Source organism: Artibeus jamaicensis, unplaced genomic scaffold (assembly GCF_021234435.1).
Source record: "Artibeus jamaicensis isolate MK-2021 breed Jamaican fruit bat unplaced genomic scaffold, CSHL_Jam_final contig_1998, whole genome shotgun sequence".
In the NCBI taxonomy this organism is placed as follows: Eukaryota; Metazoa; Chordata; class Mammalia; order Chiroptera; family Phyllostomidae; genus Artibeus; species Artibeus jamaicensis.
Genome location: NW_026521407.1, coordinates 16,893,768 through 16,911,353, shown reverse-complemented (window position 1 = coordinate 16,911,353; position 17,586 = coordinate 16,893,768). Strand labels below are relative to the sequence as shown.

The 17,586-nt window shown below is 49.3% G+C and overlaps 1 protein-coding gene across 1 annotated transcript in view; it reads left to right on the top strand.

The window, feature by feature from the left end:
- PRKCA (protein kinase C alpha) overlaps nucleotides 1-17,586 on the top strand; it is a 348,434-nt gene that overhangs the window by 234,624 nt on the left and 96,224 nt on the right. The window contains exons 4-5 of the mRNA XM_053655561.1: nucleotides 13,492-13,603; nucleotides 16,697-16,825. Of these exons, the coding sequence (XP_053511536.1) occupies nucleotides 13,492-13,603; nucleotides 16,697-16,825 (241 nt within the window). The remainder of the gene's footprint in view (nucleotides 1-13,491; nucleotides 13,604-16,696; nucleotides 16,826-17,586) is intronic.

Here is a 17,586-nt window from a genome sequence, read left to right as displayed (position 1 = left end):
CTATGGCACCACTCATGGCAGAGTAAGTTCACAACCGAAATCAGTTAAAATTTCTAGAATGTTCCTAAATGGGTATCAATTGTAACTATTACATGATTATTCCATCCTTAAAATATTGACCTTAGCTAGATTTTTTAATCTAAACTTCACTTTCTAAGAGACAGACATAAATATCAAAGGTAATACGTTTGTTTAGAGACTTTGGAAGGTTCATTTGCAAAGCACCTTCATTTAACGGTGGGTCACCTGTGAGCTAGTTGGTCGAAGGCTCAGATTGAGTGTCACTGTTGCTATGATCTTGTGCAAACCTGTACTGAGCTCCCAGGAGGTGTGACCTCTGAGTTTCCCACCCATCGGGAGGGCTCACTATAGGACTCACTCACCCGACAGGTGTTCATGCAGAGCCTGTCTTCTGCCCCATTCCAGGTACCAGGCAGACACGGTCCCCTCTACTCATGGAATTTACATTTTAAAGAATAAAAATACAGAATTTAAACAAGTAACAACAGATCATGGCACGCAGCATCTGGAAGGCTCCTTTAGATGGGCATCGAGGAGAACCTTTCGGGGCAGCAGGCTGAGCTTAGCCCACCCTGAGTGACAAGGGAGGCATCTATTAAAGAGCCAGCGCCTGGTTCCAGGCAGAGCAGCAGCAAGTGCAAAGACCCTCAGATGGAACAAAGAAAGATGTGTTCCAAGAACAGATAAGTAACAAAGACCCTTCACAAGCCTTCAGAAAATGGTAGCTGGGTGCAGACTGTGAAGCAAAAGAGGGGAACTGTAGGCGGAGGCAGTCAGAGAAGGCCTCAGGAGGAGAGGGTCTGGGGGCGGGGGGGGGCTTGAGGTGTGTTTGGAGCCTGCACTGAGAGGAGGTACGCTTGGGAGAGGGCTTTTCTCAGTGTGGGGAGAGGCCTGTGAGCACAGACACCAGGGCAGGCTCGTGGGTGGGCAGTTTACAGAGCCCTGCGGTGAGGAAGGACACTGGACAGTTTGATTGTGGCTGGACTGCAGAGGCAGCAGGGAGCCCCCAGGGGGCATTGAGCAAGGGAGTGATGTGGTGCTGGTAGTGGATCAAGGAAAGTAATCCAATGGGGCTGGACTGTGGAGTTGGGTAGGAAGCCCCCAGGAGACTGGATATGTGGCCCTGAGGCCCGGCTTTTGGGTGGTGAAGTGGGGTTAGCATGAAAGGTCCAGGTCAAGAAGGATGCCCGGCCTCGATTCACAGCCCGGCTTGTCCAGTTACCTGCAGAGCGAAGGAAAAGCTCTCGCAGCACGTCCCTGCCCTCATGGCACTTTGAGGAGGAGCAGGAAAAAGGACCAAACAAGGTCTCTCAGGAAAGAGTGTTCAGAATGTGCACTGTCCATCACAGCAACCACTAGCCATCTGTGGCTATTTAAATTCAAGTGAATTGAAGGTAAATGGAAATTCAGAAGTTCAGTTCCTTAGTAGAAGTCACTACATTTCAAGTGCTCAACATGTAGCTAGTGGTTACTGTATTGGACAGGGCAGATATGAGACATTTCTGTCATTATGGAAGGTTCCAGCGGACTCTGCTGAGCTGGATCATTAGTTTCTCTCATGAACAAACCTTTTTCTTTCCGTAGATCATGAGCAAGTCTCCCGCGGTGTTTTGTACCACACACTACCTTCCCTGCTGCCACTTCGGTCTGTACAGATCATACCCACTTACGGACACCAATTAGATTCTTTGTGAAATTTCATTGGTTGGGCTGTCAAATGCTGTGGGCTTGACAAAGGGTAATAGAAAATTACCTCCAGGAAGAACAGAATGTTTGAATTGCATGTATCCTAGAGGCTGAGTGAAACTTCAGCCTGATTTAATTTCTCCGGAACAGACTGTGATAAGAAGAGGACCACACGCTCTGAAACCCAGGGGCGTCAGCACCGCAAGGACAGCTGGAGTCTCCGCTCCTGCTCCCACTCCCGCTCCCTTGTGGCCATCTTTAAGGCTCTTTGACCTGCGTTTTTTGACCCCAGTCTGTTGCCCTCTAGTGGAACCAAAGGGTATCTGTTTTCTGCTCCAGCTTGGACATACTGAAAATGGTAGAAATGGAAATCTAGAGATACTAAAGATGGCTAAAGCCATTACCATTTATTTCCACCTCGTGACAGGCTGCTTCTTCATATTTTCTCTCTTCTCCTATCTTCAAAGGAAGATAGTCTTCTCTGCTCTATGTCCCTTTGAGTTCCTTGAAGGAAAGTAGGTTTGGGCATCTGTACTCACACCCAGAGTGAGTCTGCTCGCCCAGTCTATGTATCTGCCCAGCGTTGGTTCAACGTCTGGCACAGGTTGGACCCATCAATTGAGTTAAAAGACGTGAGCTGAAATTTTAAACCACTTACCAGCTTGGGATCTTGCTGAAATCATTTACCTACCTGGGCCTTGGTTTCTTCATTTTTCAACTGGGGACTGTCCCCTTTTGACCCCCCATGGCCATCACACAGGTGAAAAGCAATAACATAAGCCCTTTGAGGATGAAGCCAGACTGCATTAAGTTTCCCTGACCCCCTTTCCCATACCATGGCACCCTATCAGAAAGGACGGATGACCAGGTTAACTGAACATTTGTTTCCCAACCCTCTGCCCGCAGGTAGAACAACAGGGGTGGGAATTGGTGACGGGCCCACAGGCTGCCATTGGGTTTTACTGTATAATACTTCCCTTTTCTTTTAAATGTCGACTTTTTCTAGGGTTAAGCCAGTTAACAGGAAGAAAAACAGTTTTTTAGAATACTAGCCATCACAGTACTTCTGTATATCCTCAAATAAAAAGAGGTATGTGCACAAATGCACTTTAATGGGGCGTCCCTCCCCCTCTTTGTTCTTGTCACCCCGTCATGGCCGCCCTCTGCAGGGCAGGGACAAAGGAGCACTGAGACCAGACCCTTGGGCAGGGGCAGGCAGCACTGAATTTCTGCCTTAATTGTAACCACTGTTTGCTTCAAGGGGCAATAGTAGCATGTTCTACGTGATATTTTTGTTAAGATGCTTGCTTCACTTAAGACAAGGAAATAAAACAGTAAAACAAGTTTCACATGTGCCTAGTAGGTTTCCACTGCCCTAAGGGCAAACTTCAGGTTTTTTATGAGAGCCGAGCACAGAGCCAGCCGTTTAAGATGAAGGATTGGAGGTGCCTGGTGCAGTCCTGGGAGGCAGCTGAATGAGTACTATTTTTGTCACTCTTTGGATTGACCTCTGGGAGGCATTGCTTCGGATGCATTTAAAGTCACAGTGGGAGGAAAGCACATTAGTGTTGGCTCCTGGTGTTTAGAAAAGGAGAGAGAGTGAGCAGAGAGTGTGTGTGTTTGGCACGGGTGTGCGTGCCCCAGAATCACCAGCACACAGCAGCCTGAGGCAGAGACGCTGGACAAAAACCTGAAGCAAGATGCAGAGTTTGCGCAATAGGCAAATGCTAAAGGGCAATTCAGTTGTACCTGTGATAGTGCTTTGCATGAGGGGAGGCCAAGGTGGAAGTCTCCATACGCCCAAACCCGGGACCCAGTGTGAGATTAATGTCAGAGACTGCAGCAGGCCAAAATAATCGGTTTTTTAACTGTGTAAGATGGTCTGCTGCCTCACAGCTTCAGCCCGGCCATCCTTAACTGACAGTCGGTTGCAGATTCACTGTCCAGAAAATGCGCCGTCACTGTTTCTCAACTCCCAGTGTAATAAAAAGGAACAAAAAGATGTCAGTAGAAAGAACAGTAAATCCTTGAGGGCAAGGAGGGAAGACAACGTCAGCCCTCGTTCTAGGGAGGCTCTTGGCAGGCACCGAGCAGAGGGGAGCAGCAGGACTCAAGGACAGATGCCTGCACCCGACAAAAATCAAGTCCAAGCCTAGAGTCCGTGGCACTTTTTAGCCGAGATAGAACAATGGCTACTTGTAAGCTTACCCGGAACAACCAGCGTAGAGCGAGCGCCTTGATCAAAAACAGATTTTGGGATTATAATGGATGAACAGCTTTTAAATTTAATATTTTTGTTCATACTTTTGGCCCAGGATTTCCTCTCCTGCCCTTTGTCCTGGGGAGCTGATAAGACCCTTGCATAGTATATGCTCATAATCACTTGTTGGAGTATTGTCTGTAATAGCATAATAGTGACATTGGGAATAACCTATATGTCCAGGAATGGGGGAGCAGTTAAGTCAATTATGGTGCATCTGGATGATGAAATATCACACAGTATAATATGATACTGCTTTATAATTAGCAACATGGGAAGATGTTTAAGATGAGCTATTAGTTTTTCTTTTTGAAGGGAAATCTAGAGACTGTTCAGAATTATTCCTAAGAGAAAACACACACACACACACACACACAATCATATCTTTCTTGAATGAAACATACCAAAATATTTACATATATATAATTTTCCTGTCTATTTAACCACATTTTCTTATAATAAATAGAATTTTTATATGCATAAATGAACATGTGAATAAACAATTGAAAATTAATAAGTGGCAAAAATGATTAATATTTTATCATATGCTGCACACTTTTTTAAATAAAACATGAGGTTATAACTGAAAACATCCTTGGACACAAGGAAGTAAATATCTCTTAATGTAGCCAGTGCGGGGGAGAGCGTTGCCATTTGGGGAATATTTATTGAGAGTAGTGAGCAAACTGCATAAAGCATCAAGGGTACCTGAGGAAAGAACGAATCCTGCCCCCTTTGGACTTGGCAGTCAAGAAAGACACAGGGATGCACCTCCTGCCTCCTCCGTTGTGTTTAATCAGTTGAACAAACACCAGCTGCTGGGGAACCGCCCAACCTCACAGGGAGGCATGAAGATCAGCCTGCTTGCAAATGGTGTTACGCTTTTTCAAGTCTGTGGCGAACGTAAGTGCCGCCTCTGGGCTCCAGAATTTGTCCTGTGCCGTCTGTGAGTGTCAGGCAAGGGTTCTCACAGGGCCAGCAACCCAGTTCTGTCTTTACTAAATTAAAGGTGATAGCATCTTGGATGTTCTCAAATAAATATGTTGCCATTTATCCCTGATTTGTTCTTAGATGTCACATAAACTTGGCCATGGATTTCTTTTTTAGAAAGCAACTAACTTTGTTCCGGGCTGGCAGGGATGCTTCTTATATTCCTGCTTTGTTTTCCTTTCGAACTATGGCACTGGAGCTAACCAGATCGTTAACTGGCACAGACCTTATTTGGTGCTCAAATAAATTGCTATAAAAGTTCATCTAAAGAACAGATCGGTGATTGCCAGAGTTAGGGACGGGGGAGGGTATGATGACATCCAGCAGGACAAGGAGGCTTCTTTGTCATGATGGAGCTCTTCCGTGTCAATGGCTGTGTGACAGAATCTCATAGCACGAGACAGGCAGGCGCACACAGACAGCACTTAGAACCTGGGGGCATCCATTGCACCCGCGTCCGGACTGGGGTGGTGGTTTGGTGAGAGGCTGTCACCGGGGGGGAGGCTACACGGGAACTCTGCACTGGTTTTATCACTTGTGAGTCTAAACATATTTCAAAATAGAAACTTAAACTCTCAGGCAGGCCATAAATAATTTTAAAAGTAAAATGAAGAAATCTGCTAGCTAACTAGGAAATAAGGGGCTTTGTGATTTGAATATTTGCCCATTTTCAACATCATATTTTAGTGTTAGGATTTCAGACTAAACCATCAAAGAGTCTTTCATAATTAATAAGACATCGAATTGTGTCGAGTTTTTGTCTGGAGATGGTGACAACACAGAAAATTTTATACAAGTAGGGAAATTAGCTTGCATATAATATAGCTTTTAATTAAGATTCCACCTTTACTGACGGCGGGTGGTACCACTCATCTGCACCGTCATCTCATCTCGACACCTTCTCAGCAGGTTGCTGGAGAAGCCGTAGACACGGCCACTGACCACCAGGTACAGCAGTCGTGCCTCAGCTTCTGCAGCCCACGGGGGCCGTCCCTCTAATGTCATCTCACAAGCCGGTTAACACGCGACCTGATGCTTTCAGGTGGGAGTCGTGGTAATTCAGATTACATAGATAATGGATGAATTCGTTTTCTTTAAACATAGACCTTTTCAGATGATATTCAGTGGCACCTCTCACTGTCATGTACAAAGCCAGTCTGTCCCTGCTCTTCCCCAGAGGCAAGTTACTTATACATCTCTCCTGCTATGTTGTTACTCTGTGACTGGAGGTTATATTTAATCCTGGTTTTGAAATAAATGTCATTATATTTTATGTTTCATTCTGTGCCTTGCTCTTTTCATTAGGCACTATGTTTCAGAGAGCTGTGTTGATACAGGAAGATCTAGCTCATTTGGTTTAGCTTGCTACAGAGTGTTTTTTTAGTATAAAATATATTATGTTTATTTAGTCATAGCCTTGCTGGTAGAGATTTATTTAAAAGAGTTGTCAATTCACATATAATAATTAAGGCATCTCGCATAGCTTGACAAAGGACCCATAAGAATCTTTCTACCAGCAAAGCCTGATTTGACGAGTTAGTCCAACTGTAAAAGGTGAATGTCGTTCATGAGGAAAACATAGGGTTACATTGAGACCAAAAATTAACTGTCGCCAGGCCTGGGAGTTCCTCGGGTCTTTCTTAGAACAGGCAGCATCCAGCAAGACCAGTGCAGTCTCAGGCAGAGCGCGCTGCCTCCACCCAAGCGAAGATGCAACCGGGCGGATTCGGCGGCCAGAGCGGGGCTGGGGTGCCCTGCTCGGAACGTGACCACCAACGTAACCACTATAGTGACTCCTAAGTTACATGAAATCACCACAGTCATATGGTCTGGTGTGGGTAATAGTCTCATGTTAACAAATTTTAAGGAGAGATTTTTTAAATCATGGAGTTAAAAAAAAAAACTCGCTTCCCAAGAAATTTAAGATCACAGAAATGTTGCCAGATTCGCCTCCAGAGCAATGTCTTCTTGGTGTCACTTGTGCAGTCAGCAGGCAGGTGACCTTTAGACCCCAGCTTGGCTTACAAGCGTGATTCATGAGAGTATGTCAGATGGTGAAAGTGGGGAAGGGAGCAGCTTGAAGCAGCCGCGCCACTCCAGGCGACGAGGAAGCCACAGTGCAGGGCCTCGCTCCGTTAAAGACCGCCTCTCCCGGAAACCCGTGAGATCTGAACGCCAGCCCTTGATGGCCGCCATTCGGGTGCTGCAAGTGAACCCTGTGTGGGGTTCAGAAACATTCAAATATGGGTGGAAAACTCAAGCCAGGAGGGCCTCTAGCAAAAAGCCTGCCGTTATTCTCTTCATTGAATTAAAAAGGCATTCAGTGCCATGTGCATTCGAACATCAACATCAACATGGTTTTTTTGCCATGTGCAAAAACCATCCCTGATGGTTTTTGACCCTGTGGGCCTCCTGGTACTCAAGAGCTGCCCATCGTGCATCGCTGGCTCATTCTCCACCTATGAAGACTGAAGTTCAGCTTACCTGGAATACCCCTTCTACCTGGTTATAGTTAATAAAAAGTTTACCTAAGGAGATTTAAGGCCCAAACAGCATCGAGATTTGGGGCGGCGCAGATCTGTGGGTTTGTTTCTAACACACTTCAAAAACGGCAGAGAGGGAGGTGGTGGTGCTGACGGTGAAAGGCTTCGGAAGTCCTGGGAGAGGTGCCGAGAGCTGATTCTGAGCAGGGCTCGCGACGCTGCTCCATTGTAAAGCGGAGTCATGAGAATCGGGCTCACAGGTGCTTTCCACAGAGCCCAAAATTTCTGTTTGTTATTTTTTGAATTAAAGGTTTTAACTAATCAGGGGCGTCCAACCTTTTGGCATCTCTGGGCCACACATTAAATACATTGCAATGCGTAATCACACAAAAAAATCTAATGTTTTGAGTAAATGTACAATTTTGTGTCGGTCTCATTCACAGCCATCCTGGGCTGTGTGCGGCCCGCAGGCCGCAGGTTGGACACCCGTGGGAGATTTGTGGGTTTGATTTCATTCGTGCCTGTGAATGAAACACTGGTTTAGTCAACAGTTTCCTTTTTGCCCCCAACTGTGTGTAGGACAGAAGCATCTAAGCTGAGTGTTTTTTCACTTTCTTCGTAAGATTATGTCAGGCTTGTGACGTAGGACAGCAGCTTTCAGACCCCACCTCGTAAGAGGCCGCCAGGGCCTGGACAAGGCCCAGGCAAGGCTCACGTGACCAGCACTAATGGGGGGATGGGACGAACTTGGCAGTAGTCCAGGCGTGGTGTGTGTTGCGGCCCCGGGTGTAGCCAAACTTAACTTATACGTGAGGTCGCTTGATCGAGAACCCTCCAGGGAGCAGTGGCAGGAGGACGCTTTGTAGAAGATTTAGTGGTTCCTTCCGTGGGTTGATGGTCCACCATGTGTGAGGCACAACATGGTGTTTGGAGCACACTGAGGCAGAGTTCTGCCCCTGGGGGCTTTGCAGCCCCAGAGGAGCCTGCTGTGTCCTTTCCCCTTTTTTGCTTTGGTTACCAGGAAGTTTGGAGATCAAGTTGCTACTTAAAACTTAACTGGCAGCCTCGGTCCAGTTGCAGATTCAGCCCCGTGCTTCCAGACTTCTGTCAGACTGCGGCATCTGAACCCCAGCAGAGAGAGAGAGAGAGAGAGTGTGTGTGTGTGTGTGTGAGGAGAGAGAGAGAGAGGATGAAAAGTGGGAGCGGAGGCACCTGGAGCAGTAACCGTCTCCAGGACAGAAGGTGGAAGTGGCGCGGAAACGACAGACATGAGATGCTGTGGAAGGTCGAGGGAACAGGAGGGCTGAGGAAGCGTTCTGCGAGGGGGAGCGGCCCTGGGGACTGCCTTTTCCACGTGTCTCAGCAGGGGGACTCTCGGCACTGGGTTACGCCAGGTAGAGGGAACGGCCAAAGCCAGATGGGAGAAGCCCAGGTGCTGTCTGGGGATCACCCAGTGAAGGGTTCGGCATTTGGGTTTACAGGTGCAGGAAGGAATCTGAAAGCCCCATTATCCATTACACGCTGCGTCTCACAACCTGAGGACAAGTGCGACTTGTCCTGCTAAGGACTCTCCCCGCATTGCCCCCGCCCCTGCTCCCTGGCCACCCAGAGCCTCCTGGCTGCCTCAGCGCTCACCGTTCATGTGGTTCACCAGCACCTGCCCGACACCTCCTCTGGAGCCAGTGGGGGACAGCTCGTGCCTTGATGTCCTTGTCTTTCCTTCGGGTTACAAGTGTCACCGTAACTGACACACCTCCCACTGCCCTCTGACCCCTGCTGGCACCTTCTTTGTGTGAGGCCTCAGGCAACCTGGGCCGCAAAAATGGTTTTTGTCTTGAAAAACTGATCAGAAAATTTTGGAGAGAGTGTGAGTTTCCTTTGTGGAGAGAAAAGCCCGCTGACTCCAGTTTTCAGACGGACCCTCAGACTCGTCCTCCTGTAACCCCTGCAGGGGAGACCCAGGGTGTGCATCTGACGGACAAGCTGCGAATGGTCGGTGGGGGGCTCGGACTGAACTGTGGTGCGGACCCAGCAAATACTACTGTGCCCCCACTCAGTAAACAGTGGCTGTAACTCACAAGCTGCTTAATGCAAATGTCTGCACTGGCATGATGTGTGTGAGATCCGGTGGAACATTACTGTCGTCGCCGGAGGGGGGCACGGGGGGGTGGGCCCGATGCCGACCTATGGCCTGGCTTTGCGAATGTGCTGCGGTTACGTAAGAGGTATCACCGGGGAAGGCTGGCTGGAAACTGCATGGGAACAGTATGTGCTATTTTTGCACATTCTTACAAGTCTTAAGTTATTCCAAAATAAAAATAAGAAGTTTGTTCTCTTTTTGAGAGCAAGAACAGAATCAAAGAGATCGTCTAGTCCAGTTTTCAACATTATTTAGCAGTGGCCTTGCTCTCGCGCCCTCCCCACTGGCTCCCCCAGCGGCCCCCGGGCACCTCCTGGCCACTGCAGGGCTCTGTGAAGTGCCGCTTTGAAGAGGCTCATCCAGCCCAGCGCTTTCAGGCTCCAGATGAGGCAGTCAGGGCCCAAAGAGGTGAAACGCACCGCTCCTTGGGGACCCTGGATAGACACACGGAGCCCGGCTCATTCTTCAGTGCTGTCACTCTCTGCAGCCACTGTTAACTCACAGCTCCTTAGCTAACGCTGCGGCTCTCAGATGAGGTGAGGCCACGTCGGCCGGAGGCTGTACGCTCCTGCATTCCGTCTCTGGTGTGTGGGAGGTGTCCTCCTCCATATGGTGGATCCGGGGCACAGCCGGTGGGGCCGCCAGGCGGTGTCACAATCTACCCCTCAGCCTGGGAAGGCCAGTCTTTGGCACACGGCAGGAACTGGGGACCTCAGAGGAGGCCCCTGGCTTCTGGCCACCTTGGCATCTGCTCTGACCGCCGATCAGGACTGAGGCTAATTAGCTCTCCTCTTCCTTGTGATTCAGGCCCAAGTCACCAAAGGAAGGGGAATGTCGTGCACCTTGGCTTACTTCCTTCCAAGGGTAATATAATTGCAGTCATCTTCTCTTGTATTTGTCTAGGGATTTCCAGGTTGCAAAACCCTTATATGTTCCCCTGGGTAAGCCTCACTCCCAGCTTTCATAAAGGCAGACTGGCTTTCTTTCTGCTTCATAAATAAGGGGCATGACCTTTCCAAGGTCACTCACTGAGTCTGTGTCAAGGCCGGAGTCAGAACACAGGTCTCCAGGGTCCTGGTCAATGGTCTTATTATGGGGGAGATCTTGGTCATTGCAAAGCACCTGCCCAAGAATGAGGATCAACAGGCAGGTGGTGGTGTCCTTGTCATTGTGAGCATGATCCTTGGCCACTCGTGATTTTGAAGTATGAGGACTCCAAGACTTGGTCATTCTCCAGACTTACCCAGGAGCTAAAAGCAAAGGTTTCCTCTCTTCCTACGCCTCCAAATGGTTAGAGCCCAAAGATGCCAAATGGGGGAGGGGGTGCATGAGTAAGACGTAGATTTTCCTGAAAAGCAAAACCAATTACCCATGTGCCACAGGAACCCATGTGACAACTGACCAGCAGGACAGCTGCCCTGAGCTGCCCGGCATGCCCGGGCTCCGGCAGGCTGCGTGTCCACCTCCACAGCCGTTTACTCAGCACGCATGGTCCGCACCTTGCTTCCATAGGGGCAACTGGCCATGTCCTTCCCCTGGCAACCTCTTCGCCCTCCCCATGGTAGGACGTAACCTTGGCTGTCCACGTGGGAACTCATAATGGAGCCTGTCACTGGCCTCTTCCCTTGACATTCTTCCCAATGTCCTAGCACACAGGGGGAGCGGAGGGACCGCTTTAAAGCCCACACGTACTTCAGACCGTATTCGCAGCTGCCGCCTGCTAGGAAAACTAACCTCCCAAGGAAGGCGTTGGTCTTTCACACCCCCAGAGACACGTAGAAAGTAAACTAGTGACTGCCTCAAGAATATCGTTAAGCCATCTACACAGGTAGGCACCCAGCACCTGTTAGGCACCTACTACCTACTCGGTGGGTAACCTTCCAAAGCAGCAGTTCTCAGTCTTCGTAGTCAGTGTGCTCCCCACACTAGGACCTCCTGCTGGGCCTCTGCCACAGAGGTTCCATTCGGGTGGTCTGGGGAGGGGAAAGTAATTTCAGTTCCAACACGTTCCAGGTGATGGTGGTGCTGGGTAGGGACCACACTTTGGAAACTACAGTCGCAAAGCAGAGACTGGCCCCGAAGTGAGTATTTGAGGCTCACAGGGCCATGCGGGCTCTGTCTCAGCTCTGCCACTGTAGCAACAGAAAATATGTAAATGAATGAGCGTGTCTAAATTCCAGTGACAGTTTATTTATAAAACAGGTGGCATTCTCATTTCCAAAAAAAAATTGTGTTGCAAATATAAAAATAAAAAGTAAAGCTGTTAAGACCAGAGCCTCATTCTGAATGGATTTCTGAAAACTCTTGGGTGGGAATCAGTGTTAAAGGCTCAGATGCATTCACATCCCATCACCGGGATTCACTGGCCGTGTGACTTTGAAGGTCATTGCCATCTCTGTAGAATGAGGATGATAATCGTGCAGTGAAAATTGGGGAAAATGTTAACATTTGTCAAGTCTGGGTGGTGCTTACATGAGTGTTTGATTTATTTTTCTTTATATTCTGCATGATTGAAATATTCGCTAATTTTAGAATTTATGTCTTTTAAAAGTATGTGGCTCGTATGTGGCTTAGACCTTAGGTTCCAAAGCCAAACAAGTGCTCAGTTATCTTCTGAAGTCAAAATCACCAGCACCCAGGCTCTTAGACAGTCAGAGGCCGGGAACGTCTTGCGCGCGTTAGGACTGGAGAAACCCTAGGACTCAGGGGCAGCTCGAGCTGGACACCTCGGAAATGGGGCCTTTGGTCTCCTTCCCCCCCCCAAACCCTGCCCTTTGGTCCCCTTCCTTAATTCCATGAATGGCAGCTCACATCTCCTCAGGACACAGAAAATGTCATCCAGGAGGAGGCATATGATGAGGGAGGGTGGAGGACAGAATGGTTGTATAGCCCGGACAGGACAGAAATGTCTTGTAGCTCATCCCCTGCTTTTGTGTACTAATCAATCGAGGCCCGAGGAGCAGGGGAGCTTACTCTCTCCATGGATTCGCCCGTGTGGCACCTTACTACGGTTGACTGGTTTTGTCCCCATAGCAGCCACCTAAGACGGGTGCTGTTAATTTCCTAGTTTATAGACGAGGCAGGAAGGATAAGTCATGGGTGCAGGGTCACACTTCCGGGCAGAACAGAGCTGGGGCCGGTACCCAGGCAGCCTGACTGTGGAGGCCATGAGCTTGGATCCCTGTGGTGTGCTCCATGGAACGCGTACTTCCCTGTCTGTGGGCGACCAGTGGGTGGAGGAACAAAAGCGCCACTAGAACATGAGCTGCCTGGCTGTCCCTCCAGTGGCGTGTGTGGTGTACTAGGGGATGGGAGGAAACTGCGGCAGGGGCTGCAGCAGCTGTGTTCAGTGCATTTCTAACTTCCCCCGATCGTGCTGGTGCTTCCCTGTGCAGATGCACAGGGTGCTTTGGAAACAGCGCCGAAGCAGGAAGATGTCCCTGTCGGTGGGGGTACATATCTGCTCTTACGGAAACCTTGCCCTCCAGCAGGTTGCCTGAACTCAGTCCAGCTTCACAAACACACCCCGATTTTGCACGTCCTCTGTGCTGGGCACAGAGGATGCGGAGGCACTGCAGCGTCCAAAGCACTATGATCGTCCTCGATTACTTGGGTGACTGTGGGCCAGAAGCGATAGCTTCGGTGGGAACCCAGCAATATGCAAATTACCTCATTGCATCCCGTAAAGGAAGAAACGTGGGTATTTGTTACATGGCCCAGAACAGGCAGCCTATTAAAATCTAACATGGCCAAGTTGCCACCGCCCATCATGTGGCCCCAGAGAGCAGTGCACACTCGAGTTCCACCGAACCTTGACACGGGAATGGGGAGTGGTGGGCCTGACATTGGCTTAACCCAACAATCTGGTCCTCGCGTGCCCGGAGTGAGCAGTGTGCTTCTTCTCCCTGCAGGACCCCAGGAGCAAGCACAAGTTTAAAATCCACACCTATGGCAGCCCCACCTTCTGTGACCACTGCGGGTCGCTGCTGTACGGGCTCATCCATCAGGGGATGAAATGCGACAGTAAGTAAGTTTTCTTTTCCAGCCGATGGCGAGGCTCCGGAGCAGGTGCCCAGAGCTCCCCGAGCACTTCAGGTTCAGTAACATTTCAGCGCCAACTTGTCCAGAAAGAGAATCATTCAGATTTGCCTAATTGCCTAATTATGAACCAAAAAAAGCACTCAATTTATAAGTGAAGTTGGTGCTATCCCAATTTTTTGTGTTGGAAATCTGCAACCACGATGACATGCAGGCTAGTCAAATCCCAAAGCAAATGCCAGGTGCTGAAAAAAGACTCGGCACCTCCGGATCCCACATTTGGTTAGGCTTCAAAATCAGCGAAGCCACCACAGTCATTATCTTCCTATGTTTCTAATTAGTGGGCGGACCGTGGAAAAATCCAGTAGATTCTCCTTAAACTGAAACCACACTGAAAATAAAACCCAGGCTGGTGTCTCCTTAAGTTTGCTCGCCCTGTGTGGCCATGGGCAGCTGAGACCCCTGTGAGCCCAGCTAGTGGTGAGTCACTGAAGACACTGATGAGGAAGACCCTGGTGTCCTCCACCCTCCTATTCTGTTCTGTGTTTATCTCCATCAACCCCCAGGAGGAAAGAAAAACGAGTGTGGAAAGTCTTTGCTTTGATAATTCTATTTGAAATTCATTTTCCAGGCTATCTATTTGCTTAAATAAAAGCATATACCTTTAGGATATGAAAAGACTGTGCCTGTTTTTCTAGTACTCAAGAAAGTGTTACGGAAACATCAGCATGTTGTCATTCATTAGTGGTTACTGTTATGGCCAGGAGCTCTCCTACGTGTATCCTATATGGAGCGAGCAAACAGTGCATGGAAACAAAGATACATGCATGTTACAGAGTAGGTGGGTGGTTTCCCAGAACACAGGGGCTCTTCCCCTCCCAAAGCTGTGGCATTCAATAGCCTAACAAAACCTCTGTGATGATCCAGACCTGGGGCCTGCTGCATTTCAAGAAACCCTAGGATTCCCAAGACGTGGTTTGCAGGGGTTTTGCAAGCGCAATTCTAAGTGCATTTGTAAATATACTTTTAACTGCTTGAAAACTTGGAACAAAAATGAACACTTGAATGCGTCACACACTCAGCCTTGACAAGTTGAAGACAGCGTCAGAGACCTGATGTTGCCCAGCGCCGCTCACTGGGAAGGACGTGCAGTCAAGTTTCTCCTGCTGCACCCACTGGACAGAAGGGCCTCGGGACTGTGAGCACAGAGTCCGACAGCGTGACCGCTGGTGCTCACTCCTGTAGGAGCCAGGGTTTGGGGTGCCGTGTACCTTTAACAAGATACATGCATACATGAGTTCTTCCGGCAGAGCTGAGCATCCCGCAGAGCTGGCTTCACGACTTTGTCCGAATCAGAAGGCCTTGTGGTTTATCCATGCATATCTTTATAATAAATAAATGGTATAAATTTGAATTTATTAGCTAAGTTTATGCTAACAAACTAATACTCATCTGGTTATATTTTAGGATTCTGCCTAAGATTTTGTTTGAAAAAATGGGTTCCATTGCTAAAAAAAAAGTCTAAAAATTGGTGCTTTTTGTTTTGCTTTAAACTCCTCCCCTTGGAGGCCCAGGGTGTCTGGGGCGGCTGCCCGTGCTCCTTCCTGGAGGAGGAGGGCACCCGGACCCATCCCCTCCCCCAGCTTCTCTGGGAAGAATCCTCTGCCTGCTCCCTCAACACTGTAGGGTCATAACACCACACACAGTTCTGCTTGGTGGAAAAAACAACAGAAAAACCAAACTTATCAACCACTGTCTGGGCCAGGCTCTTCGTTTGCAGAGTAAGAAATGGCATCAGAGAGAGCAGATAAGCTTCCCAAGATTCAAAAGCTTCTCATGGTGGAAGCAGAGACAAGGACTCAGCCCAGGGCCCCTCACCCCTTGCCCACGCCCTCCCTGCTGTCCGGGCCCTTCCCAGAGCCTGTGGCCTTTATTGCCTTTAAGTTTCACATTCTTCCCAGGCACTTAAAGATATTTCAGTCTGAGTCTGTGTCTTTGCTAAGTCAAGGTTCACGGCTTTGAACAGGTAGCTTTTGAAATAGGCACGTGAATCCACGAATAGGTACCAGAATCCACATGTGTGAACCAGCCAGTTCTCTCCACCCCGTGTCCAGTGTCCTGCCTTCCATGTTCAGTCACGGCGAACAGACATCCTACACTGTGCTCTCGGCAACTTATTTCACCACACGAAAGTCAAACCTTCAGAACCAAACAGCATGAAGGCTGCCCCTCGAAGGTCACAGAAGAACCCGCCTGCGGCACCCCATCGAGGGCGGCCGAGGGCTGCGGCGGCCGGCCCTTCTCTGGAAGCCTGGAGGCGGGAGGACCCGGGAGCTGCAGCGCCTCCGCAGAGTCTGATGTTCGCAGGGCTCTTTCCACGGAGCCTCCAGTTCATCGCGGTGACTAGTCTTGTTCCTCAGTCCTCCCCCAGTCTCACCCACGCAGTGTCGGCTGGTAAAGAATGGCGTATCATGCCAGGCGTGTATTTGTTTTACTTGGAATAATATTTAAATATTTGAAGACAGGTTTAAAATATCAAATACGAGTTCTTTTTTAAAAAAAAAGCAAAAGCGATATATTTAAGCCTTCTTGAAAATACAGACTTAGCTCAGGAAAATTTTATGAATTTCCTATGTGCAACCCACAGATTCTCGCCCTTTCTGAGTGGTGAGCTAGAAAGGCACAAGAAGTGGTTTTGCAGAAAAAAAGTCCTCTGGTTAAGATGTGCATATTATTTGCCTCTGTGTACAAATTAGGAGTGAGGCTGTGCTTTGTACGCATTTACCTATGTGAAGTTTGTCCACTGTTAAATATTTGAAACCTCACAGAAGACCAGGCAGGAGCGTTTTGCTTTGGCTGAGCCTGGACAAACATGGTGTGGATATTTTAAGGATATTGTCACTCACACAAAGCCTGTGCTGTGAGGGACATCTGCTAACAGCTCTTTATGTCACCAACAACATACAGCAAAGTATCGAGTTCAAGGGTAGCCCGTTTTCACTTGTGCTCCTACAACCAAAACACTGAGGGAGCGATGGTCCACATGCCCAGCTCAGCCTGTGCTTTCTCGATCCGCAGCCTGCGACATGAACGTGCACAAGCAGTGCGTCATAAACGTCCCCAGCCTCTGTGGGATGGACCACACCGAGAAGAGGGGCCGGATCTACCTGAAGGCTGAGGTCGCTGACGAAAAGCTCCACGTCACAGGTAAGGCACACCTGTGGAGGCGTCAGGCCTGCAGCTCCCCAGTGGACGGAGGTTGGGGGCACACCGCGGCGGGGTTCAGATGCTTGGCTGGTTGCTGCCTCAGAGCTGGTCCCCATTAGCACGTCTCCTAGGAGACTGCTCCGCATGTGAGTTCCCAAAGGCTCAATGCCACTCCGAGTCATAACCGTGACAGCATGGCGGGTGCATTATCCCCTGGCGACAAGGGGCCAGGGAAGCAGAAATGCAGTGGGTGAGAACGGAACTGGGGCGGGGCAAGGGGCGGTGAGGGATGACCCACATGTTTCATGGCGTTGGGCCGTGCTGGCCTGGGAAGTCCGCCTTAAGGCCAGTGACAGCGAGCAGCCACTGAGCGTTCGTGTTTCCATGGCGTTAGGCATCGTGCTAAGAACTCCACATAGTTTACACGGTGCTCACGATCCCCCGACGATGAGCCTCATTTTCCAGAAGAGGAAGCCGAGGCTGAAAGAGCTCAGTAACTTGCAGTGTCACAGAGTAAGTGCAGAGCCAGGGTTGGAAACAAGACATGTGGACTCCGTACCTGTGCTTCTAATTGTCCCTCCATGGGCACCCCCGGCAAACAGCCCACGCACGGGACCAGATCCCCCTCCGTGGGCCAGGACACTGCCTCCCAGGGCTGTGTCTGGGTGGGCTCTGCCTCAGCGCGGCTCTTCCTGAGGTTGGCCCTCCATGTCCACGGGGGGTAAATCAACACTCGACCGAGTTATGCTGGAGCCCTGCTG